The sequence below is a fragment of the Gadus macrocephalus genome, chromosome 1 (assembly GCF_031168955.1).
Source record: "Gadus macrocephalus chromosome 1, ASM3116895v1".
In the NCBI taxonomy this organism is placed as follows: Eukaryota; Metazoa; Chordata; class Actinopteri; order Gadiformes; family Gadidae; genus Gadus; species Gadus macrocephalus.
In genome coordinates, this window is record NC_082382.1 from 13,955,367 (window position 1) to 13,982,460 (window position 27,094).

The 27,094-nt window shown below is 42.8% G+C and overlaps 1 protein-coding gene across 2 annotated transcripts; it reads right to left on the bottom strand.

The window, feature by feature from the left end:
- Window positions 1–479: 479 nt before the first annotated feature.
- On the bottom strand, window positions 480–26,908 carry LOC132454207 (protein diaphanous homolog 1). 2 transcript variants are annotated; one of them, XM_060047439.1, is made up of 17 exons: window positions 26,419–26,908; window positions 25,531–25,659; window positions 24,970–25,044; window positions 22,351–22,524; window positions 20,988–21,148; window positions 19,479–19,670; window positions 18,005–19,028; window positions 17,263–17,425; window positions 14,035–14,146; window positions 12,583–12,673; window positions 10,198–10,284; window positions 7,333–7,485; window positions 6,384–6,513; window positions 6,192–6,224; window positions 5,305–5,402; window positions 4,951–5,034; window positions 480–2,569 (listed from the first exon to the last, which is right to left on the bottom strand). In XM_060047439.1, exons 2-17 carry the CDS (start codon window positions 25,645–25,647, stop codon window positions 2,468–2,470), a joined length of 2,796 nt encoding a protein of 931 aa, XP_059903422.1. In that variant the 5' UTR covers window positions 25,648–25,659; window positions 26,419–26,908; the 3' UTR covers window positions 480–2,467. The 2 variants fall into 2 exon arrangements, with proteins under 2 accessions (XP_059903422.1, XP_059903413.1); XM_060047430.1 differs by having other exon boundaries at window positions 26,289–26,904.
- Between the last annotated feature and the right edge of the window lie 186 nt (window positions 26,909–27,094).

The following is a 27,094-nucleotide window of genomic DNA, read 5'->3' on the forward strand; positions in this document are numbered from 1 at the left end:
GAACAATATGTAATTGAAGTGTTTTTATTTTGCATTGAAATATTTTGTTATGTTATATTCCATGTCCTGATTTGTATTGTTATCTTATTCTCCAAATCATCCCATTATCTTTAAATCATCTTGTTGTCTATAATGCAGCTAATTACCCACTTGGGGACAACCAAGATTTACTGCGATACCTATTGGACCTTTGACTTATTGGACCTTTGACTTATTGGACCTTTGACCTATTGGAGCTTTGGAGAGATTGGACCTTCTGGGTTAAGTTGTCTCATAAAAACTGCTAGTCATGTTCGATGGATTTCTAGTTGTATTTTGTAATAGCAGGCTACCTAGGCAGGTTGACTCTCGATTCCGATGTTAGACTTTGGAAGTCATCAGTATTGGCTATATAAGTGCTTCCCTGTGGTGGGAATATCTCAAGGTTCAAACCGGGGACAAATCTGTTTTTAGAGCACTGACTGAGACCGAGACTGAGATACCTCAACATAATTCATTTTTTTTTATTCTTTAAATCTCTATTTTGAATGATTACAGTTCTCAGAGAAGGAAAACAATGTTCAACATCACATTTATTTTTAAATGTCACTTTAATTATTCCTTACTTTATAAAATAGACAGATCTGATTAAAATTGGGATTTTATCTGCCTACAAACAACCAACATTCATTATAACATGTCCTTCTGGTAATTTTACCAACTATATCATTCTATGATTAAACTGTATCTCATACAAACATAAAAGTCACAAAAGATCATTAATTCTAAAGAATTAAAGTGTGAAGCTGTTGATGCAATTCATAGATCACAAACAAAATACCCAAAGTGACTTAATCATTTGATCTTAAGTTCCATAAAGTAAGTTCAAGCCCACTGAGACCAAACATTCCTGAATACCCAAGCAACCGATTTTTTATATTCTGATTATCATGGTGAAAAAGCATTAATTCTCCTATCCTCGAGCGAGCGGTGAAGATCATCTTGGAAACGAGGGATGAGCGACTGCTGAGACGATCGTGCATGGTTCACGTTGAGCATACACAAAAGGTAGCGGACTCAAGAGTCCTCAAAAAGTCAGACTGTGACTGTCAAACATAAGCCTGCTGCATCAACAAATGGAATACAACTCAAATGTTTCACAACACCAAATGAAATATCTCACTCGGCTTGCCATCACTGAGACCGCCCTATTCTAACTAATCTGTGTTGTATAGATGTGTTTGAAATGCAGGTTATTCCGAATGTGCACTTTGCCAAAAAGGGTTGGTTGTCAACGTTCACCCAAACAACTGCCAACACACAGGAACAGTATCTATTATTATATTAAATGCAATGTGAAGGATTTGCTTTTCATTGAATGAAGGAACAACTAAGGCCCTTTTTACATGAGATAAATATCTAGATTCTGCAAACGTTTTTGAATTTCATTGTAGGCCTATCCATATAAGAAAACTCATGTTTACATGAATGTTGCAACACCCTTAAAACCGTCTCAGCCTGTGTACACCTGCATACCGTTTGGGAGAGATCCCTGCTTCGTATGTTTACGCACATACAGGTTTCAAGTTTGTACCACATCCCGGTTTTCACCATCAAAGAAAATGGGTGGCGAAGTAGCACCCATGTTGCACCAGTGAGTATTGCTTTGGATAATGCTACGAATCCTCCTTAATACTACAAATACACGGCCTAGGACTCAGAGAATTGTCAGCGAAGAAGACAGAGAACAGCAATGTTAAGGAAGCATCCTTGCTTTCTATTTCCGCCGACCGTTGATGTCTGAGATAATGCTAGGACAAGACATTCAGTCAAGATGACGCCCTGGCTCTGGTGGAATATATAATAGTCTAAAAATTAAGCCCTATTTCCTTTCCTAACCAATTTCTCTTGACCTTGATGGAAAATGTCACGAGGGCAAGGATAAGAGGTGAAGGAGATTCCAAAATAACTAAAGACATTCAGTGCCAATGGAATCAGACAGCAAATAATGTTAGGCACGACCACATAAAAATGCGTCGGCGGATGTTATGGACGTCTGACTGTCTGACTGTGTTCCGAAGATGGACGATTCTAAAAGTAGTCTCAGGAACTCTGCCCCATGCCTTCTGGCCGTATTGTTTCATGCAGGCTATATGCACGAGGAAAACTAGATGAAAAATATAAGACTACGCCTAATAATTGGATATAAAAAAATTATATAGGCTCCCAGTTACAAAACTGAAACAAAATGGTTGACACATTGACAATGGTTGCTCACACTCACCCTCCTCTCCTCTCATATTCATCGACATAGAAAATTTAACACCAGATGTCAGCACACTTGTAGATACCTTCTAGTCTATCCACATCTTGAAGTGCATACAGTCAGTGAAGAATCTAGACTGTAGAGTATGGATGGTGATGGCCATCAAAGTAATACTTTCTTTATGTCTTGCAGTACAGAACCTACCTGAGGGCATTTAATACACTATTGAAATTCGGCATGTATTTTCTTGAAGTCATGGAGAAACTGACTGATGCACCCAAAAAGTTCCTGCGAGTCTTGATCCATTGGCTCCCCAAATTTAACCTAAACACAAGAAAAGAAAGACAAAGAGTTGGTTGCAAATTTGTTGGCAACCATCCATCTAGGAACACATCAGAGGAATAGCAGCATATTTGGTTTCACCGATTGATTTAGATTAGCAGAGCATGTGGATAGCATATGACTTTGGACCAGTGTGTTTTGTTGTGGCGCTGTTCGCCAAATCTCCCCACCCTTTTTTAATCTGCACAAGGACAAGCGATAACTACGCGTAAACTACATTGCATTGATAGCAGTATTACTGGAATCCCAACACCTTCACAGGCATTCAATTATTTGATCTTGCATTTTGAATGGCGACTGCTTCGGTAGAACATCAACATGGATTTAATGCAAAGCAAACAAACATTGATGAAATAACTTGGAATGCTGTTTTCTCCTGTACCTGGAGGAAGACCAATCAATCGCTGACGTTGGGTTGAAGCAGTAGAACCACGGTTGACTCAAACCACAACTTTTATGCAAACAAATAGCAGGAAAACTCTGCCATTGCATCTTTAAAGATATTCATGTATGGTACATATATATTTTCATTCGGTTGATGTCTACGTCATTAAAATCAAACTAATCCCAGTACAATATAGTTTGGCTCGCAGAGCCTATTACTGGGTATATGGCATGGCATGCTTGTGAAAGCAGCTGCGATATAATGTAACACATAGGGTGTTCGAATAAATGACCAGTGTTTAGTTATAGGTGTGAAATCATTCTTGAGCGCCTCTCTGATGCATACACTATTCACTCCCTTTTTAATTGAACATAATACCTGATAATCTCTATGCCTGATATTCAATCATGTTTTCTGACCTCTAAATCTCCCAAACTGTTGCATTGGGGGACACAATGATAACGACTTTATCTGCTCTCTATATCTCTCTGATAATGTTCGCAGTTTGTTGCAAGGCACATCTAGCCTGGGCAGCCCCGCCCATTCTTCCGGCAAATTGAGTTTGCCCTGCACAAGGGTCTGGAGAAGAGCAATACATTTCTTGCTGCTTCTGATACGTTTTTGCGGGAGCCAAACACAAAGCTGGCTTTTCCCCTTGGCACGCTATTGGCTGGTTTAACACAATGACGACAGGGAAGGGACGGCAAGCAGCCAATCGTGTACAGAGTCAGTTGAACTAGGCCCGTTGATCACACCTCTTGTACTGAAGAAAATGACGCTTCAGCTTCCCCAGACAAACGTGCAACCTACGAATGGCTTGGTCTGGTAATAGCCAGGCTAAGGCACAAAAGCAATGGCATAAAAAGTGTAAATACAACCCCCTACACTCTTCCTAATGGAACACAAATTGCCAAACACATCATGACCTTGCATTAAAAAAACAAACAAACAGGTTGCTGTTTTTGCATGTCAAGTGGCATTTTGTACAGGCCATTTCGACAGGAAAGACCATATCTGTAGCGATGATCCTTCCATAGGTAATGATTAGGATCATATGATGATGTCATGATGCTGTATGTCAAATCATAAATAACATGATGTAGTTCAGCTTGCCATTTCTTTGCCCCTTTCCCTATCATAAGTGATTCATACTGGTGTAACACAATGGCCTCTATGGCCAGTGTGGTAAATGTAGGTCAATTCAACTACATCTGATACTTGGACTATTAAGGGACGACCAAACTCGATTTTTGTGTTGTACTTTAGAGTGGCCAACAGGAGTTGACTGGTGTATGTATGTCCCACTGATTTGGATTTGTTTAAATCAACATTAGAAAGTAATGTAAAAGCATTACTGGCGTGATTTATTTTTCATTCCTGTTTAGAAACCTCCAATTAATTTAAATAAGTAAACATCATCAACATTAGTAAGATAAAATATAACATTACAATTTGCAATTTGCAGTGCACACATAATGAAACAGCTAGCAGCTGGCTCAAATAGTAGTTGGAGGAGGATAAGGACGCTAAGGGGCTGACCATCTATATTTTTGTAATGATGAATAATACCTCACTTTATTCTAATTCAGTACTATTATTTACTGTTCAAAAAGGTCAAAATCCCTGGGAGACATTTACAATATACAAAATTACAGAACTAAATGTGTAACTGAACATTATTTAGCAGTTAGGGAATGAAAATCTGTGGCTCAATTTCAACCTACGCCACGGAAGTGTGATCGACTCTGTTCGGCCCCAAGGACTAAAGGACACCAACTATTCGGTACAGAGAGTAACCTTGGAGTCTTTTCACTCTGAAATCTGTCCCAGCATCTTAATATGGGACGGAGGCGATAAGAGGAAAATCAATTAGAAAGGGAACCGACATTGGACTGAAATTGGGGGATATTTTTAGATTAAATGATATTTTTTGTGCAAATTGCACAAAAACTAAGATGCGAATAACTCTGGGAATTACCAGTAGTTCAGAGTAGAGTTTCTTCATCTCCTCACATTTCTTCGACAACAAAGAGATATCCGTTTTGTACTTCCCGATGGCCATCTGTTGCAAATGAAGGTTTGTTTTTTAATTGGTCATGTTTATTCATCAATTTAAGTCATTAAGTTTCAAATGGGTTTTAGTGAATCGAAGTTCTCTCTTGGAGGGGCTAAACAACATATTATATAGCTGGATTAAAATAGGGGGAAAATGATATTTTACACAAAACACCGATATTTTACACAAAATCCAGACAATTTCAACATCGGAGAATGAGAGTGTGCATGGTTTAGCTAACAGGAAGGTACTTAGCATTTGATTAGCATACTTCACCTTTAAGTCTTTGGAGAACTTTTGATGTTGATCCATGCTATTTTCTTTTTTGTTCACTTTCCTGTAGTGCAAGACTTTCTGAAGCTCATTCTTCAGGACTGCAAGGGTGACACACTTGAGTTACCATCCATCATCATTTGACCCAACCAGCAAATCAAATACAGGTCTCCTGTCAGGTTCGTTCGCAAGCTGTATTTTTTTGTCAGGGTCAACTGTTGCATTATCATGTCATATCAGACACATGGTCAATTGTAAATTAAGCTAATGCAAATGATAAATGGAGCTAGGCCACTTATTTCAGACTCAAAAGGTTTCCCAACACGTCAGTGTTGTTGCCATCCGGTGTGCATAGTCAAAGTGATAACAACAGTTTGTCAATCTGCATAGATACATGCCGATAAAAAGAAAACTGTAAAAGTAACTGGAGGTTGTTAGGGCATAATATCTATAATAAGGACTGACATCATACCTCACTGACCAATGCTGAAATCATGAGCCTGACCAATCATAAACGTTTTATCTACCAGGACACGGGTCGTAGACTGTGCCCAGGTACAAAACTATAGGAGACCAATAAGACTTTCATCATATTTAATAAAAAAAAAAAAATTAGAACTTCGATGGATGTCTTATAAAAACATCCACCCATTTCCCAGTTTGGATACGAGTGACCAGGGACTCTAGAATGAGTACAAATTAATTCTTCAAGCGAGACAGCCATTTATATTTTGGTTGTAAGACTTCGCTATCCTACCACTGCCCTTGTCTCCAGAATATTTAGAATATCTCTGATGGATCAGACTGGGGAGTCATTTGTTCTTGTCGTCTCAGCAGATGCTAAGAACAACATTCTGGGACAGAGAGAAGTAAAACCCTGATTCACTCACCGTCTACTTCTGCAGTCAGTCCTTTGATGGATGCTGTCCAACAACAGAGAAACACACGATCGTGCACACACACGCACACACACACAAAGGAAAAAGATACAAGTTTTAATTATACCAGCCTCCACCCAAAAGAAAACAAAGAATACGTCAATCCACGGATTTCTCCAAGTTTGATCAAAATCTAACTTATACCTCCTGGGACAGTTTCAAATTCTTCCAGCTCCTGGATAAGCATGAGCATGCACGGCTGGTGCAACATGAGCTGCTCCACAAGGGCGTGGAGCAAGGTGAAGGTCCGGTCTCTCCCGCGGAGCTGGGCGAGCTGTGAAGGATGAAGAGAGAGAGGGTTCAGAGAGGAAAGGACCCCGGGCACGCAACGACCTGGGCCGAGCCCTTAGGGGGAATGCCCCCCTCACAACACAGACAGGCAGCAAGGCAGTAAACAGACAGGGATGTTGGTGTGTGCAAGAGCAAGAGCATTCATTCACAAAGGGGTCAATAAAGGGTAGCCTCTTCTTTGGCCCAAGGGCAGGGCGGCTAGAGGCATGTGAATGTATAGGTTGTTTACCCAACTGTTTTTGTAAACTTGTTGGCAGAGTGCTTTTGGGCTACCCACAAAATGTTCCAGCAAAATGAAATACAATATAAAATAATCCCATTCAAATAATCCCAACCATAGTCATCAGAAATTAATCACATTCTGATTGTAAAAAATCTTGAATAATCATATTCTGATTCATTGATATCGTCTTTTGCGTTGATTATGAGTATCATAATGTATGAATCTGGAAAGCCTGCATAGAGACACACATGGGGATGAGTGACACTGGTAAGCATGCAATCGTGACTTCCATTTCGCCCAGACCCCGCCCCCTATTGTGGTGATTGGACAATCGACTCATTGACCTCTTCCCCCATCAGAATTGTGTTTGAAAGGAGAGGCAAAGTAAATGCAGAGTCGCTCTGCCTCTTCTGACATCACAGGTGGGCGTGGGCACGCCCACCTGTGATGTCAGAAGAGGCAGTTTTTCAAAATGGCTTGTAACATCTAGTCACACTCACAGCGGGTGGTACGATATGTACCCTTTAATAAAAGAAAACCTGTACCCAGGCCCGCCCCCCATAGGCCCGGGCGCCTTACTTTGGATAAGGAGGACAGACGGAACCCCTTGGCGGCCGTCTTCCCGGCGTTCTTGTTGAGGAAGTTTCCGACGACGAGCAGGTACTCCAGCATGGCGACGAAGGAGCCCGAGCCCAGCAGCTCCGTGCACATCCAAATCTTCTGCTCGATCAGCTGAAACACAGAAGCGGAGGACGTCACTGCTGATGATGCCCCCCAAAGTGAACTGCTGCTGACCTGCGGGGACACCTTTGTTTGTGGGGTTGGAGTGGATCGGAGAGAGAAGAAAAATACAAATAAACAGCCCAAACTTGTTTTCCTTTTTCCGTTCGATCGGCGTAAGCCCTTGGCTGATAAGAATAGCCCCGGGCTCCGCTCTTCCACATCATTATGGTGCTTCTCCTCCTCAGCACCTCTGTTCGACTCATTAATGGAATCCTCTTCCACTTCAGGATCTTTGATGTCTTGCACAAGTTCATATTCTCACATGTAGTCCTGTCGACTTTTAATTTGCATTCGAGAAGGCCAACACTGATCAACCTCGATCAACCCCAATTAGTTGAATTTAATTCAGGGTTTTGATTGATTAAAGTATTCTGTAGTACACACTCATAACATCTTCTCCTGCTCATATATAGCTGCTTATAGATAGTTATGAGCAGTTGTGGCAACAAATGCCTGCCGTATGCTAGACAGACCAAAACACTACTTATAATTGTATTATATCTCCTTAGTTTGTTTCCATGGTGATGACAGCAATCAGAACAAAGCGAACAAAAAGGCAAAATTGTTATGTCTCTCCAAGAAGAGCGACCTTCTGTGTCAGAGCACATGTTTTTGGGGCTCAGGCTGCTCAAGTTGGCACCTCCATGGCAGCTCAATAGACAACTTTATCCAACAGAACTGGTTGGAGATGTGGAAGATATTAAAGAATATCTCAGATTTAAATTTTGTTGAGGTTGAAGACCTCGGGTCTCATTTATAACCGTTGCGTACGCACAAAACGGGGCTGAAATTGGCGTACGTGACTTTCCACGCCAAGGTTGTGATCTATAAAAAACCAACTTGACGGGAAAATGTGCGCAGCCCTAAGCAAACTGACCCATGCGTACGCATGGTTTGGAGGAAAAGGAGAATTGGCGACACAGATGGTGTGGTGGTGAACTGAAATCAGACCGAAGAATTGTAGAGTGAGAAGAACAATTATGTTTTATCATCGCCCTTCATAAATTTAATTTCAACCCGTATCATGCGTTAAATCCTAATCAGAATAATTTAAGTCAACTGCGTTATTTCTCAGTTATTACTCCAGAAACATCTCCTTAGAATAGAAATAAAAAAAAATTCTCTATATTTAATCCCGTCACTCAATACTGTCCACTGACGGCGCGACTGCATGGAATAAAGCATCTGTCCAACATGTCAATAACATAATATTTTTATGTGACACTGTAAACACATAATCAAATGTCAATTAAATCCCAAGTGTGGAAAACCAAGCCACACTCCTCATCACAAACGTTGTCCGTTACTCTTGATGCTTTTCATGACAAATCACGCATTAAAAAGGGGTTATGTTCAAGAACATTTTACGTGGGTGATTACAAACTGATTATCCAAGGTGTTCTCGGTCAGTCTTATTACCGTAACCCTATGAATACAGAGGTGAGCGCCGTGGTAATGCTGCACCATATGGCACTTCTGGCGGACCATGCAAATGGCAGGATTCGGAGGGAGAGGGTCTTTAGGACCATAACGATTTATTGGTAGGCTACATAAAAATATGTAACTCTATGTCAGACCACTTCTTTTTTAATTCTGGGACTGTGCGCTCCGTGCTACTGACAGAGTTCACTGCTGCAGCAACATGTTGCCACTCACTCTGCTTTTTGTTGTTGGCGATCCCAATCCCGTGACCGCCGAACAAAACTACTTTTCGGGCCTCCATCTCACCCACAAGTGTCTCCACTTCAACCTTCGTGAAATTTCACTTTTTTGCTTTTCTCAGTACTTCTGCCATTGTTTCCGACAAGACATAATACTTGCATCTGAGTCTGTTTTATATGCAGATCGAATTCATGAGGTCATTTGCATTGACCATTTATGGTTAAAAAGGGGCGTGTACAGGGCGGAACATGAAGCTGATTCAGCTGCGCACACTTTGAGGCACTCTGTGATTTATAAAGCAAAGATTGCGTACGGTGTGCGTACACAGGGTTTTATAAATCGGAATATTTTTGGGCGCACGCAAAACTTGGCTTCTGGGCGTACGCACATTTTTAGTAACGATCCCACGCACAGTTTTATAAAGGAGACCCCTGGATTCTATAAATGTGGTTACGCTCACAAAACATTAGCCTGTTCACAAGTGTTAAACATAAACATAGATGGTCAATGTAACGATTTGTTGCGTTCACGTTCATTGATCGACAGTGATACATTGTAAGAAGCGTAAACAGAATGAAAATAACAACAAACTGTGTTTGGTTCCCAATCAATTAGTCTTTCTTTGTTGATTGTGCTTGCTGAATATTATGACACTGTTTATAGATAAAGGGTTTTCAGGCATTTCTTCCGTTTCCCAGCAAAGGAAGGTTTTTAAAGTGCCTCTTGTGCCAATCTGCATGAATACAGAGCACTCAAAAATAATCAAAGTCAAACTGAAAGTTGGAAAAAAGCTTTTAAGCATTAATGCCACTGTTCCCACAAATGTCCTTTTGATTTAGGACTAAAACCATGATGTATCTGTACATTAACATTTGCATTACAGACAAGAATTTGCATGCATTTAGGCTTTTCTTTCTCCTCCTGTGAAGGGATTCTTCGACTTTGAACTTTGGTTTTGACACGGTTCACTTTGATTGGCTGAGAGGAGGAGGAACTCACGGGCTGCAGGTCCTTCATGCTCACAGGAAGCTCCCTCAGGGTGAGCAGGATGTCGAGACGCCTGCTCAGGTAGGAGATGTTGCACATCTGGAGTGACACATGTTGGAGAAGGTGAGAATGACATGTACACATAGAGACAAACACACACACAATCACACACACATGCAATGCATGCATACACACAAATACCGTCTGAAGCAGACCCGCGTTTGAGAAGGTGACACCCACTATTTGTGTCTGAATCTTTTTTCAGACACACAAACACACAGATACCTGTATGCTTGCACATACACACAAACACACACACACACACACACACACACACACACACACACACACACACACACACACACACACACACACACACACACACACACATCCCTACACACACCTACATTAGACACTGATCAAGTTATGTCCATCACATTATTCAGATTTAGTTTGAAAAGCATTGAGCTGAAACCTCGGGTGCTTTTATTATGGAATGGCTGCTGCCCGGTCGTACGGACCAAGGACTTCTGTAAGACAAGCCTGTCGACAGGCGGATTTAGCAGGGAACACACACGCCTGACACCTGGAATCAACCGGCTGGGCTGATCCACCCTTTGTGATGTCTCTCTCTCTCTCTCTCTCTCTCTCTCTCTCTCTCTCTCTCTCTCTCTCTCTCTCTCTCTCTCTCTCTCTCTCTCTCTCTCTCTCTCTCTCTCTCTCTCTCTCTCTCTCTCTCTCTCTCTCTCTCTCTCTCTCTCTCCCTCCCTCCCTCTCCCTCTCCCTCTCCCTCTCTCTCTTCCTCCTTGGTTGCCTCCTATCAGAGAAGGACTTGAGATTCCAAGCTAAACTCATTCATCCATGTTTTATATCAGCACATCACAAAATCACTAATTAAAGGGGCAGTGTGTAGAATCCACTGGCATCTAGCACATCACACAAGGAACAAATCAATTATAAGATAAGTAAGTATGTTTTAATACGTGCAAGTTCCCGTGAAAGAAAGCAATCTTTGTGTTTTCATGACTTTAAAATCAGCCCTTTATATCTACTTAGGCAGCAGAGGAACCCTCTCCCAAGGAGCACGCTATGTTCCATGAGATGTCTTCTGCAGAAGCCCAGAACGGCCAAAAGGCTCTAGAGAGGACTCGTTTTTGATTCACAATTAATTCAAGCGTTTTTAATTCATAATCGCTATCTTACTTGTCAGCTATGACTTTTGAGTTTTATGGGCTAAATAACTAATTACAGCTTATGAATCAATGAATCTGTTAACTCGACACTTGGCTACTCTATGCTGTCGCAGGCGATGAAATCATTTGAAGGACCAGCTGCCCCCATACACAATGCAGGCCAGTATAGGCGTAGCTTCTCCGACGTCGTTGGAAGGGAGAGGTGGGGCCGGGGGTTATTTGGTCGGTTGCAATCTGCAACCTCACCTCTACATGCACCTGACTCCTACACACTGCACCTTTTATCAAATCCATTGAAGAAAATAGAGAGAGCTATTGCACTACATATTAGCATGGACAAAGTGGACCACGTCCGCTGGACTGTAACAGCATGGCCACACTTTAATCCACTTGTCTTTGAGAGGATAAGGTCAAAACCCTTCCATTTATATACCATTTTTCCACTTAAACTACAGCCTCTGTTTCTCTCTAAGGAGGGAGCAGACCTTTTATGTTGAAATGCATCACAGAGTTACAGGATTCACCGTGCAATTTGTTATTCTCTTGTATTGTTGCTAATTACACAGGTTTAAAATTAAGTTATGGCAGAATTGCCTATTGCAGAAATAAAATGCACATAAATCCTAGCGACAGTGATAATCACCTCATTACCAAACAGCGAGAGTGGGACAGAAATGGACAGTATTCTAGTCGGTAACTCGGGTGACTTTTGAGGTATCACTTCAATTTGCACTTCAACTCCCAAGAGGGTTAAAGATGTTACATCTAGCTTGATTAATCATGGAGTCTGAAGCACTCATCCGGCAACCACTTGCTCCCTAAATAGTCACTTTCCCACATCAGCGCACGCGCACACGCACGCACGCACGCACGCACGCACGCACGCACGCACGCACGCACGCACGCACGCACGCACGCACGCACACACAGAAGGAACATCATCCACACCCACACATCACCTTCTCTCTACTGTTTCATTATTTTGTTTATCGGCTGGTGTCGTAACCATAGCTACTGTTTATCATCAATCCTTCTTCTGCCTGAATGTCAGATCTTCCTGAACAGGAATGTCCATTTATGGGTCTGATTGCGCGGCACCTTGTCTGCTGACCCTTGACCTCCGATTGCAGCTATGGGGCACTGGGGTTAATAATTACTTCTAGGGGCCTTGCGTTGTTCAAGGTTGTTCCATGTCAACACCCACCTCCATCATGTATCGGTCCACAATGTGCAGTTCAGCCAGAGGGCCCTTGTGGGATTTATACATTTCCACATCGTCAGGGGTGGGAACATACCTTCAACAGACACCCACACAATTATTATTATTATTATTTATACTACAACAAATAACAATAACTCAGGTCTGCATCAGGCATAGGGATCCTTAAACATATAAAAAAACTGTTTAATAATAAACAGAAGAAATGAAGTGCATTACAATGTTCTTATTTGAATCTTAATTAGAAAACTCAAAAATAGCATTTACACACGGTTATAGCATTTAGCAATTATAATAAAATGATATATTTAGTAGTAAACTTAAACCCCATGCCAAGTGGCTGCAGGGCTAATAAGAGGCTAAAAGAATAAGGGATTTGTCAATGTTTGCTTGTCTAACAGGTCTGCACAAATAAATGAACGATTTTCACTGTATCTTACCTACACTTGTCTTGGTATGGACTTTTGTCATTTGAGTGCAGTCCAACCCCAGAATTCAATTTATGTGAGACAGGGTATGCACTCTGTTCATTAATATTGCAGCTTCTGTTCAGAAGAGTAGTCCTTCTGGAGATATTATTCCCTCCCTATACATCTCAGGCAGTGGAACAAATTAAAACACAACTTTCATTTTCATAAACGAGTTGAGACGTGTGAGTCTCTCGACTGTGTGCTACATTAGATCCCTGGTTCACACTGGGTCACTTTAACCGAGTAAACTAAATGGTTTGAATGTTTTTTTTCCCCCATACCCACTTACCATGTTAGGTGTATATCAATAGTGTCCGCGTCCGTAAATATCCAAAGATCAAAGATTTATGAGGAGGCCACTCTGGTAAAAAGGTTGTGTTGTTTTTAGTGTGGGGATGGCTTCAAGAGTACGGGCCAGTCACTGAGCTGCGTGAGGCGCTAGCAGGAAGGTACATGTGTCACATTGTCCTGAATGGATAGAGCCAGGTGTCCTGAACTTTCTCATTCATGCCAAGGGCCTGCATGTAGGGCCAAGGAATCCTGGCTAAAGCACCCTAAAGCATCACCTTAGTTTAGGTCACCATCCTATTCAGGTCTGCAAAACAAGCTACATGGTTTGGTTTTAATACATGCAAGCTTTTGTGTGATATTTAAATTGTATGCTTTTAATAAATGTATTAATTAAGATCTTGTTGGATATAATTATTATTGTATAAACAACCTTCAATTTGTTGTTATATTTATCAAGAGGTTATACTATCAGACTAATTCTGAGGGTCAAAGTTTCATTGCTCGCTTAGGCCCACGGAAGAAAATCAAACATACTCAACCTCAAGGATCTTACTAAGCAGCTCAAGATAACAATTCTACTAAGCAGCTACAGCTAACAGGTCTATGAAGCAGCTAGAGATAAGTGTTTAAAAAAAGAAGGTGTGAGAAGATGGTTGAAAGCCAATGTGTGTGGTACCTCCTGAGGGAAGCGATCTGCTCGTCAGAGAGTCCTCCCTCGGCCTCGTTGACTATGAACAGTTTGTCCTTCAGCTCTCCTGGTTGGACCCGAAAACTTTTGAGGAAAATGTCTGGAGAAGAAATAGAGACAACAAAAAGACTACCTCTGAATTCAATACACATATGCAGACAATAGAGATGTGGGCAAATAACATCCTGCCTATGCAGAAGGTTCTTTCTCCAAAAATAAAACTACATTCAGGAGACAAGGGTGGTTTTGCTTTCTTCCTTCGTCTCAGAGGTCTAGGGAGAAGGGCTCTCATTTGCATCCCATGAAATAAAAAGTGCTGTCATCTTTTTTGTTCCACCTAAAATCCCGCCTTGAATATGCAGGAGCTGGCAGACATACAATTCATTAGTCTGGTGAAAAGACTCCATTGAAATCAATGGGATGAGAAACGTGGGAGCCTGACATGGAAAGTCAAGAGATTTCTTGGTGCAGGTGAATATCTCATAGTTTCACAGACCACTTCTGGCAGCCCTGCCTGGGAGCCGTCTAACCGTTTGTGGAAGTGGCTGAGGATTTCTTTTTGGATTTAAACAATCCATGGAGCATTTTAACAATCCATGGTGCAGGGTTGAAGGGACTAACTTTGATTCTGTGGTAACAATAGGGAACTATTGATATAGAATCAGTTATACTTCAAAAATAACTGATTGTTTTATTAGGGCCATCCACCAGTGAGGGCATGTCTTTGTTTGTATGTAGCCTATTTGAATAGGATATGACGTGTTTGATATTTTCCACACAGTAGAAATCCATCTCAGCTTTGATGTAAAGGCAAAGTTATACCCATGACAACATAGATGAAAGAAGATAATTTCTGACAAACTTTACATTTAATGTGATGAATTTAACTTTGCACAATGGCGTCTCTAAATGAGGCCGGAGCAGTGACTTTGATATCCTATCACATATTAAAGAGATGATGTAGATATGATATATAGATAGAAAAAGCCTGAGATTTTAGAGTATGCTTAACACTCACACACACACACACACACACACACACACACACACACACACACACACACACACACACACACACACACACACACACACACACACACACACACACACACACACACACAGAGAAACAAATGAACAAAACTATAGTCTGAAGCAAGCATGGCCAAATGAGCAGAATGTACCACCCTGGGTAGAGGACACAGGTGGCCTTCAAATGACCCACGAGACGCTCCTCACTCACGAGACGGACACATTGGATCATGGCTCTCTGTTCACGGGCTTCATTAGCCAGGGTACTCAGGTGCCCTCGCGGGAGATTACACAACCACAAAAATCTGACGCAATGAACGCACAAGATTACAAGCACGGGTAAAAAACGACAGGAGAACTAAACAAAACGCCACAGTGGTTTGCTCATTATGAATGGCGTGTTATTGCAACTTTCTAGCCCTCACAGGGGTGACTGGGGTTGTTTGTTTTGATATATTTCCTATCACTGACAGAAAGGATTTGAGTTCCCCGTAACAACGGAATACCAGGTGAGTGATTAGCCGTGGCATTATTTGCATCAGTCATGCCAAATGTCCCCCTACATTTGTTTTCAACGCTTTATTGTCATTAAGTTAAGTATCTGCTTGTCTTCTCTGTGCTAAGTGCTTGGTACATCAAAAAAACATCCCAGTTTTAACCCCAGAGGAATGCCACTTTTAATTACAGCCATGGAGGCAATACTGCCCCAATAATGCCATATTCTAGCGTCATGTGGCTATGCAATAAATCTTTTGTACTGGATATTACCTGAGGCTAAGGGTGATTAACTCAGACTAATTCAGCTATGGATGATATATTGTAGATCCCAGGCCAGCTATCTTGTTGATACGGCATGGCTTGTCTGCCTGCATGCATGGGATTGTGTATAAGTATATATCAAAGCCATTTGAACAAAAACTAAGTTATGTAAGAGGGAAATATTTGAATGAACAAACATATCTACAACACATTAGTAGTAGTTACATAACCAACAAGAAATTGTCATTGTAGAAAAGGTTGTTTCCTTATTATCTGACACAATCATATTATCTTGGGGTAAGGGTCAGGGTTAGGTCTAGACTAGACGCAAAGAGAGTCTCTATATCTGAGGGTAGGAGGATCTGCCAATCTGAGTATTTCATGCATCACACAACAAGCTGCTGTCAATAACACAAAAATCCACATTAATATTGGATCACTGACTGCACCATAATGATGAGGCGGTCTGCCGACCTGTACCAGAGGTATCTGGACCTCTTTGCGGATCCTCTGCACCTCCCCTGCACCTACTCAGGAACAAAGAGTTCTCCACATGTTTTGGGTCCTTCTCTAGTAATCTAGCTATATTTAACTCCCATGAGATGCAGAGGATTGCATGGACAGATGTGATGCATGGCGCTGTGCAGGTCTAATAGGTTAAATGCTGCCCCCTGTATGCAGCACAATGTTAATACCATAATGTGTAGACTAATGTGTAGATCAATATGCAACTTTGAGCTGCTGCGAGTGAATTGTGTGCGTGTGAGAAAGAGTGAGAGAGAGAGAGAGAGAGAGAGAGAGAGAGAGAGAGAGAGAGAGAGAGAGAGAGAGAGAGAGAGAGAGAGAGAGAGAGAGAGAGAGAGAGAGAGAGAGAGAGAGAGAGAGAGAGACGCAGGATGGATGTGGGTGGACAGCCTCTATAAATTTAGCAATGCACATTGGAATTAAACAAAATATGACTGATGCTTACTTTATCAAAATACACTGGGTGGTGTTAAAGCTCATCCCAATCTCATCATAAATTATGCCCTTGCAACCATCATTGGTTGTTGTGGCTTTTCATTGAATCCAAATGTATAAAACATTCATAGACACTGCCCAGGGACACTGTTCACAGCCCTACTTTAGTCTGTTTCTTGGTGCTAATTATGCAATAAAAGTCAAAAACAGACAAGAATATAAATCAAACATTGTGACATTAATCTGTGTGGGCTAGTGCCCTCTGGTGGTGTTAGAATGCACTTCAATACTCTGCTTCATTCCAGAAATGACTTGATTTCTTTCGATGACCACAACAAATGTTAAATAAATTATGATTGGATAATATATGATATAATACGGCATCATGATTTTGAGGATTTGATGAGAAGACATTTAGATTGGTCGGTCTGGGACCCATGAAGTAGTGTCTTATCTTATTTTACTTACTGAAGTTGTGTGCAATCTTTGCGTTGAGCATAATATGCTGAACGTGTGATGGCTCTATTGCACCAAACTTTCCCAAATCTTGAACAGCAAACTGTTCATACAAGCGCTCCGTGTCAAGCTCTACCTTCCGAGCGCTCCCATGCTTCCAAAATGACTTGTCAATCTGCCGAACAGAAACCACATCAATATTAGGCAGAATTCATTATTTTATAGTTTTAGTCATTTAGGACATTATGAAAAACAAAGCCAGTGGAAAAAAACGCCAAAGGGAAGTGAATCTGTGGAAAGTGAAGATGATTGTTTAGTAACTACGCGTGTTCAATCTGTTGAGTAATCAACAGAAACTATGCAAGTTTCAGTTCTATTTTCCAGGATAGTTTGGATGGAATGAGGTCTGTTTTCAGTCACCGGAAAACCACTCGCACTGAGATGAGACTCTGTTGAGACTTAGTGGTAGGTGACCACTACAGAAGGAGAAATGATCCCCGCTTTCAAAGTACATGATACAGATATGGCAATGTGGTAGCTGGGTATGGTTTTCAAACTGGCCACTCACTGTGAATAAACATCCAAAATCATTGAAATCATTGTTTTTTTGCACACTGATACACTGATGATAAATCCGTTCACGATTAATTACTAAACAATGACCAAATAGACGACCTGCATAATAGCTAACATTCCAACTGTCATTTGGATGTGACGTCTCCATGCATGAGCCCCATTGATGATGAAGTCGTACCTTATCGGAGCCAACCTGGTCCCAGTGGAAGGCCTTGGTTCGTCGTTTAGGGGGCTGCACCTTGGGTTTCATCAGCGGTAATGGTGGCGGAGGAGGGATCCGAAAGCGCCGGGCTGTTACCTCTGACTGGTGGCCGGGGGGCGGAGGGGGAGCAGGGGGCAGCTGGCTGAAGGGAGAGGGGGGGGTGTCGGCGGGCAAGGGAGCATGGGGAGTGGGTGAGGGACTTGGAGGGGTAGGTGTAGGTCGAGGAGAGCTGGGTAGGGGACTAAGACTATTGGATGAGGGAGTAGTAGAGCTGGGTAGGGGACTAAGACTATTGGATGAGGGAGTAGTAGAGCTGGGTAGGGGACTAAGACTATTGGATGAGGGAGTATCAGATGTGGGTAAGGGTGTACAAGGGGTGGGTAAGGGGCTAGGAGAGCTGGGTAAGGGACTAGGAGGCATAGGTGCAGGTCTAAGAGGGGTAGGTAAAGGGGTACAAGGGGTAGGTAAGGGGCTAGGAGGGATAGCAGGTGAGTCTGACACAGGATCATGGAAGGTGGGGGGCGTCTCGTCGACCCCCTGCGATGCTGGGTGAGGGGTGTGGTCCGCGGGTACGGCCTCCGTCTCAGGAGCTGCAGGCATCGAGACGCTGCTCGGTGTAGTGGTGGGTTTGGCGTGTTCGGCCGGCGAATCGTCCCCATACCCACTCTTCACGACAGCTGCTGGAAGACCGCCGCCACCTCCGCCACCACCACTGCCTACGCCAGCTGTGTCCTCATCGCTAAGATCTGCAGCCCCATAGTCCGCTGGAGGGTAGCCGTGGTCCGCATCTCCCGCCTCTTGACGACAGCGCTCGCTGCCAGACTCCGAGAGACCCGTGGCCACTTGGGGGCGTCCCTGAGTCAGGGAGTCTGGAGTGTAAAACAACTGGGACTTCCTCCTCCAGTCCTTACAGAGCCGGCCCACGGCCTGGACCCAGGCGTCCCTTGACTGCACGATGGACATGGGACCCATGGTCATGGCTGTGATGGGCACACGGAATCTGCAACAGCATGTGGGGATGCGGTCGTGGCAGTTAGGGTTGCAAAAATCCGGAGAATCTATGGCTGTGTATAAGCTGCGCTATCCTCAGTTTTAAATTCCCCGCTTCACAGAAGGGGAACGCTTGTGCCTCGTCCACTTCCTTGCAGCTAATGCACAGCTGCATAATCGCCAAATTTCTACGTACAACAGTGATATTGTTGTCAAACAGACATATTTTTATGTTGGGACCAAGAAAACAGGCCATATTCCTTTAAAGGACAGACCGACCCCAGCACCAGCGTGGAGCTTGGTAGAAAGAGGAAGAGAAAGTTCAAATGCCAAAATATGAACACATTTGGATATTGACTCCATCACAGCCTGCCAGTTAACAGTATTAGCTGTTAGACCCTGAAATGTAAACAACAAGATTATGACTATTATGAAGACTGGCTCTGTGCGGGCTACTCACTGATACTCATTCTTGTGTGTGATCAGTGTGAAAGTGTCAAGGCTGTGGCTTCGCTCCACGCGTGTGTCTCCGTCCGACAGGTGGAGGACCTTGGAGTTGTTGAAGGTGGGGGTGGACTCTCCTTGGGGCAGCACTGCAGGACGTCCCGCGGGCAGCAGGATGAGCTGACCCGGGTGGAGCTGGGCTTCATACCTGGCGGGGGGGGGGGGGGGGTATACTATGGTGTCATAATGCAACTTTGTGATTGGTTCCTCCCTAATGTATAGGCATGCAAGGGATTTGATACCATGCTTTATATCCGGCTGCATTTGAGATAGCATAATCACACTTTTTCGGTGGCTATTTAACCATGTTGTGCTCCTTTTGAGGAAAACGTCAAACAACCTTCAGAGTGTAGGCCTATTTTACAGAAGTGAAAGTATCCATTTCCAAATAATCGTTGTGCAAAATGACACAAAAGAGAATTTGCCATTCATCATTTAAAGACCTCAAGTTGCACTGAAAAATGAAGAAATCACAATGCAAGACTATTAAATCACCCGCTGGACCAAAGGATATGGTTGTCTTTTCGTCTAGTCGAGAGGTCTAGCAGGTTTTATTGCTGGTGGAAGGTCTGAGTGCACGGGTTTGAGTCCCGTGGTGGAGAACTGGAGGCATCCCAAAGAAATTTGCTCGCATCAGTTCAAGCCGTCCTGATTTCAGTTAAATTAGCACGTTGTATGCTCTATGTGAGGGCAGCAGAAACATTACTATTGGAAGAACATTTAAGCCTGCGAATGTGGAAATAAGGAAACACGTTGGAAAAGTAGATTTTTACTTCTCATTCTATCCTTTTAGGTGGGATGCATGGTACTCATCCGTGACATATGTATGACGTTGTAAGGCCTATACCTCTTTAGTATTATTTACCTGATTATTTCAGTTCCCATGAGGTCTGAAAAAAAATCTTTACAAGATTGGTTATGAAACAGCCATGGCTTTCAAAGCATTTCAAGTCATTTGTACCTTGTAAATGGGCTCAACAAATGATGCAAACCTAACCCAGTTGCATGCTTTTTCTATCTTCAGCATGATGCACTCAGGTTTCCGTTCAGTTTGCGTTTGTAGTCCCTGTAGTATTGACTAATCACGTTTGAGCAGGCTTTGGTTCCATGAGTTCAAAGATGTTTGCTCTCTGTAATCTTGAAACTCAGACTATCGTCTGAATTTATCTTTTTATAAAAAGATATAGTTTATTTATTATTTTTCTTTCCTTTTTTTTTTTATTATTTCTTTTACTTTTTATTATCAGGACCTGAAACACAGACACAATTCAATTACCCTTTGGCCCCAGAGGTAAATCTTCGTCAGACGATAGCCGATGGTTTACGAGATTGGGTGTATGTTATTGAGATTGCTGTGTGTGGCCTATACATTCTCACACATTCACATGCATTTAATTCCTAACTTAAAAGGGGAGTGAAAAGGCACTGAGCCAGAGGTATTGCCAAGGTTTTAGAGTATCCATACTTCACCCATTTGAAAGATGCCAGGCCCCCCCTGTGAAGGAGCAGGACCCCCTCCAGAATGCATTGGGAGGGTGTCGGAGACTGTGGGTGGGCTTCTGACATCACCTCCACGGGGGGACAGTAGATGTTTCCATAGATAATCTGATTCACAAGCTGCATCATCTACAACACAAAGAGAATGGCCGGAGGGAATGCCAAGAGGGGGTGTTATTCATGGAACCGGCTGATGATGAAAAAGTGAGGTTGAGTCGAGTTTCAACCAAAACTAAAATAACCTGTTTATGTCTCGGAGCACACACCCTGCCATACCGTAGGGCAGTGGTTTCCAGCAAATGGGGTGGCATACCGGTTGCCTTCAGGCAAGGATGTGTGCTGAGAATTTTCTAGTGGGATTCAATAAATATTTCCTGATAGAGGTAACAGTGATGCTAGTCAGCGATTGAACAATAACATGTTTTTTCATCGATCAATCACTGTCGATTCATCATTCCACAGACGTTAAGGTTGGAGATCACGTTGTCTTGCTTCGTTTTAAAACATTTATTTGACAATTAATGATCATTAAGTACCAGTAGTGTATCCACCACCTACCACCTTTTATAAGCAATGTGCTTTCTGTTAAGTAACGTGAAAATGTATACTGACGTCATGCTAGTAATAATATGTGTGAGATTTGTTTTATGATCCTTCCTTACGACTTCAAGTTGGTGTGCCATTTCAATTCCGGTTGGTAAGGTTGGTAAGGGTCGGACCCAACTTTGAGGTCAACTGATTGCTGGCTGATCACTGGCTGATCCTCTTGCCAATCGCTGGCTGATCACTGGCTGATTGCTGGCTCATTCCCGGCCGATCGCTAGCTAACGCCATGTTTTTAAAGATCCCATGGCATGCTACTTTATGAATGCTTTTATATAGCCGTTAGTGGGCCCCTAATACAGTACTTGAAGACGTTCAAGAAATTCAGCCTTGGTGCAGAATAACAGCCACGACGAGCCAGTCCCATAATGAGCTTCCCACCACCGCCCCACGGCGCTGGTGCCTCGGCAAACCTCATAAAGGGAAATGTTCATGCCATGGGACCTTTAATGAAAATTTGTAATAAACAAATGGAAAAATGCAGTTGTTTTTTTTTGTAATTTTTTATAAATAATCAAAATTTAAATAGAGGTTGGAACAGACAGCCTAATGACTCAAGGCCACAAGCATACTACTCCTCCTAAATACTTCCTAAGTACACCGGCTTGAAAAAAGGTCTCGGGACCATCTGCCTTCGGCGAATATTCCTGACAGCCAACCAGCCGAGCAGCCCCGTACACGTTTCAGAGGGTTTGCAATGACCTGGGGGTCAGTGACCGGAAGCTCACCTGGTGCTTGTCCTCCAGTGACGTGGCCTCCAGCTCGTAGTCATGGTGATCTCGGAAGGAGATGGAGAACCTGGAGCCCGCGCCGTCATCGCAGTTCTTCACCCGCGAGAAGGGGAGCTGCCGGTTGACGATGCCTTTCTCTATGCTGCACACCATCTGGGTCTTGAAGTCAATCTGCAATATGTTTACGTGACAGAAGTATGGGAGCAACATGCGTTATTGGGATGTGTTCTGTGAGGACTATGGGGAAGACATTGACGGCTTAACAGAATGCATTACCCATTACATCAATTTCTGTTATGATGACATCATGCCATCCAGGGTTATTTGTTGCTTCCCTAACAACAAACCATGGATAACCAGCAGCCTGAAGGCCTTACTAAATGAGAAGAAAAAGGCTTTCAGGGAGGGCGACAGGAATAAAATCAAAGAACTTCAAAAGGAACTGAAGGTGAGGATTAGGGAGGGGAAAGAAGCATATCGGCTCAAACTGGAACAACAGTTGCTGCAGGATGGAGTGAAGCAGGTAGGGGCTGGAATGCGAAAGATCACGGGCATGAAGCAGAAGGGCAGTACACTGCCTGATGGTGAACTGAGTCTGGCCGATGATCTGAACAGATTTTTCAACAGATTTGACTGCCCCACACCACCACTACCGCCCCTACCTGGTCTGCTGACCAATGCTGCTTCCTCACCACCTCCCCTCCCTCTCTCCAACACTCCTGAGATGTCACCTGTCGGGAGTCCCCTCTTCTCACCTCCTACTCCGCCAGCAACCCCACCTATGGCTCTCCATACTGCCCAGGTTAAGATTCTGCTGTACAGGCTGAAGCCAGGAAAAGCAGTGGGGCCCGATGACATCAGCCCAAGGCTACTGAAGACTTGCTCTTCAGAGTTGTGTGGTATTTTTACACACCTGTTCAACCTGAGCTTGCGCCTACCGAAGCTCCCAAGGCTGTGGAAAACATCTTGCCTGGTACCTGTCCCAAAGAAGACCCATCCCACGCACCACAATGACTACAGACCAGTAGCGCTCACTTCACATATCATGAAGACATTTGAGAGACTTGGGACCCTTTACAGTTTGCTTATCAGCCTCACATCAGTGTCGATGATGCCCTCATTTACATGCTGCAGAGGGCATACACACATTCTGGACACCCCTGATGCATCTGTAAGGATAACATTCTTTGACTTCTCACCTGCCTTTAATACCATCCAGCCACGTCTGCTAGGGGAGAAGATGGAGATGATGAAGGTGGATCCATTACTGGTACTGTGGTGTTTGGACTACCTTTATCTCAGACCACAGTATGTGCGCCCGCCTACAGAACAATATTTCATGCACCATCCTCAGCAGCACAGGGGCTCCACAAGGAACTGTGCTGGCTCCATTCCTGTTCACCATCTACACAGCGGATTACAAACACAACACTAACAGCTGCTTCTTGCAAAAATATTCAGACGACACAGCTGTTGTTGGCCTCATTAAAGGGGGAAATGAGGAGGAGTACAGGAGTACAATAATCTCCATCTCGACACCACAAAGACAAAGGAGATAGTTGTGGATTACAGGAGGGGGAGGAGGAGGACTCAACCAACACCAATCAGCATCGGGGGCACTGTGGTGGAGATGGTCGCCAACCACAGGTACCTTGGTGTGCAGCTCGACAGTGAGCTGGACTGGGAAAGTCATATGGAAGCGGTGTACAAGAAGGGACAAAGTCAACTATTTTTCTTGAGGAGACTAAGGTCATTTTAACATCTGCCAACCCCTACTGTGCACTGTCTACCACTCAGTGGTGGCCAGTGCTCTGTTTTTCGCTGTGGCATGTTGGGGAGAAGGCGCCTGCACAGCGGACAAAAACAGACTGGACAAGCTGATCAGGAAGGCCAGCTCAGTGGTCGGGGCTGAGCAGCTAAAGGTCCAGCAGAGGCCAGCAGAGGCCAGAATCCTCAACAAACTGGCCTCAATAATGACTAACCCCACTCACCCACTCCACGCCCTGAAGGTGATCAAGAACAGCACCTTCAGTCAGAGACTAATTGCACTAATGTGCAAAACTGAGAGGTACAGGAAGTCCTGTATACCAGCTGCCATACGGTTTTATAATGCACAAAAATAACTGCACTTTGTAGTATTTATTATTGTATTTATTGTTTAAGTATTTAAGTATTTTAGCTATATGAGGGGATGTGTGTTTGTTATGTCTGTCCATACGCTGTTGTGACACTGTAATTTCCTGTAAAGGATTATTAAAGGATCTCTCTATCCATCTATCTATCTATTATTTACCTGTATTTTGCTTTGGATGGAACAGCCAATGAATGATTAAATGTGAATTACTATTGTTATTGATGTTGCTGTTGTGGTTATTTATTTTGTTGTTATTTTTGTTTATTTTATTTGTTCCTAGAGTACTGACTTAACTTAGTTTCTTCTCGATTTTATTTTTGCTCTTCATTGCTCTGCGCAAGGTTTGCACAGAGTTTATCAAACATTTGATAAAATAATCTTCAATACAATACACGTGTCCAGAGAAAGTCTTCCACTGTATGTCTGTCAACCAGCGACTTCACTCAGTGAATGGTTTAACATTTATACAGTGAAATGCTCACCTGGAGGACTCGCTTCTGCCATCTGTAACGGCCATGTTTGTGAACGCTGAAGTTGTATTGTGACTGTGGCTTCACCTGTAGCACCCAAAGAAAAGCAACTGTCACGCTAATTACTGTAGGTTCAACCCAACACGTAATAAAGTCAGTAATTAAGTCATTCAACAGTAATAAAAGACCCAGTGAACCCCAAACACATATTCTATTAATTCATCAGTGTTCTCATTCCACCTTAAACAATGGGTTCACTCTTTAAATAACTTCACTTTGAAAGATATTGGAGTTGATACATCTATAGCAGTGTTTATTTAGAAGTGCTCTCTCTGGGAGGGCGAGCATTTCTACAACAATTACAACATCAATTCCAGGAATCTCAGAACAGGGATCTAACAGGAAGAGCAACATATTTCATGTGAGGTATACCTTCAAAGGAACAAAAGACTACATCTCCAGAAAAAATATGTAAAGTCTCATCCACACAGAAATATAAATACATGCTAATAAAAACAGTCCAACAGGCTTTTCTTGAAGAGTTGTGATATGCATGTTGTCTTATTCTCCTACCTCCTCAGCCTCGTCCATATGCTGGAGCAACTGCTTCCTCTCTCTCTCGGCCTGGTGCAGAGCGTCTTCGATGGACAGCTCACCATTCTTCACCTTGTTCATGATGCTCAACTGCATCTCGTTGCTCAGCTAGCAAAAGAGTAAATATGAACTCCGAAGACTGAGTCCAAAAAAATATCAGAATTTCGCATCACTAGTCTAAATCTATGAAATAACTACCCACACATTTCCACATACCAGATAGAAATCTGGCATTGTGAAATTAAAGCCCAATGAAATTAAAAAAAAAGTAATATACTATTACATTTTTTTTTTTACCTATGTATGTATTTGTCAATGTGTTTATTGGTTGTTTGTATTTGTTTGGTCATTTGTTCATTAAAAAGATAATGTACTGCTTTCCCACACATCAGGTTCTGCATCTACAAGGCAGGAAAAGGGCAATAAAATGTATACAATGGTTGCTATTTTCTGTGAACTTTGTATATTCATAAACATGCTGTTGTTTCTGTGTTTAATGACAGTGAACGAGGAAGTCACAAGAAGAAGTCAAAAGAAGAAGTGTCCTAGGAACTCTCGTGTAGCGACTAGCGAGTGGATAGGATATTATATTGTCACATGGTGGTTTAGCTACAATTACTTTTATTTAGCATGCTAAAACGTGATTGTTAGCAGACACTTTTTTTTTTGCCATTTAACGCATGGATTGTAGACACGCTAAGTATATGCCGTGTATAATTTTAAGCTCTGTATTATACCTGTGGCAGCTCTTCGGTGACTATGTCCATCCTGAGGGGATATTCCCTTTTCTTGAGTCCTAATCCTTGCATCATGGAATATGAAAACAAAAATTAAATCAATAAAACGTCTTGCAAATAACTCGGCTACCTGAACTTTTCGGAGGGATTAGTCCAATTGACTGAGCCTGCTTGAATAGCCTTCCCCTTCCCAAATTCCAGGTCTGCATGGTCCTAGATTTCACTTCTACAATAGAGTTTTACATTTCTCATTTTCCACGCCCACAAACAAGACGAGGCTTGGTCCAGGGGGAAATCTTTCATGAAATCTCAGCAACCATGTATGACATGCAGAGACTTGTCGCTTGCATTATTTTGGGCGCAACAGCATATGAACACTGCTGTTGTCAATCTGGGGTTTCCCTCACGTGTTGGCAGTTATATTGAAATGAATATGAAACTATTTTTTAGCCACGTGGGTTAGAATGGCTGGGCTTCTTGCAACCAGATCTGAACATACTGTAATGACCTCGCCGGTGACATAACGATGTCCAGTCATGAGTACTTGAAGGAACTTTAATGTTACAAACCAGGTCACTGAAACCCGTAACCAACGGCAAAAATCCACACTAACAACAACCAGTTACCCTGGGAACCCCCAACCCGGTCCCTTCAACTTGCAAGCCCCCACCCTCCTGTTCTCCCAAGGCCCTCCCCCAGCTGACCTGATGATTCGCCCCCCACACTGATTGACAAGAAGAACATTCCAATGTATGCACATAGAACAACTGGCATAACGGACAACGAAATACAATGCAACACATATT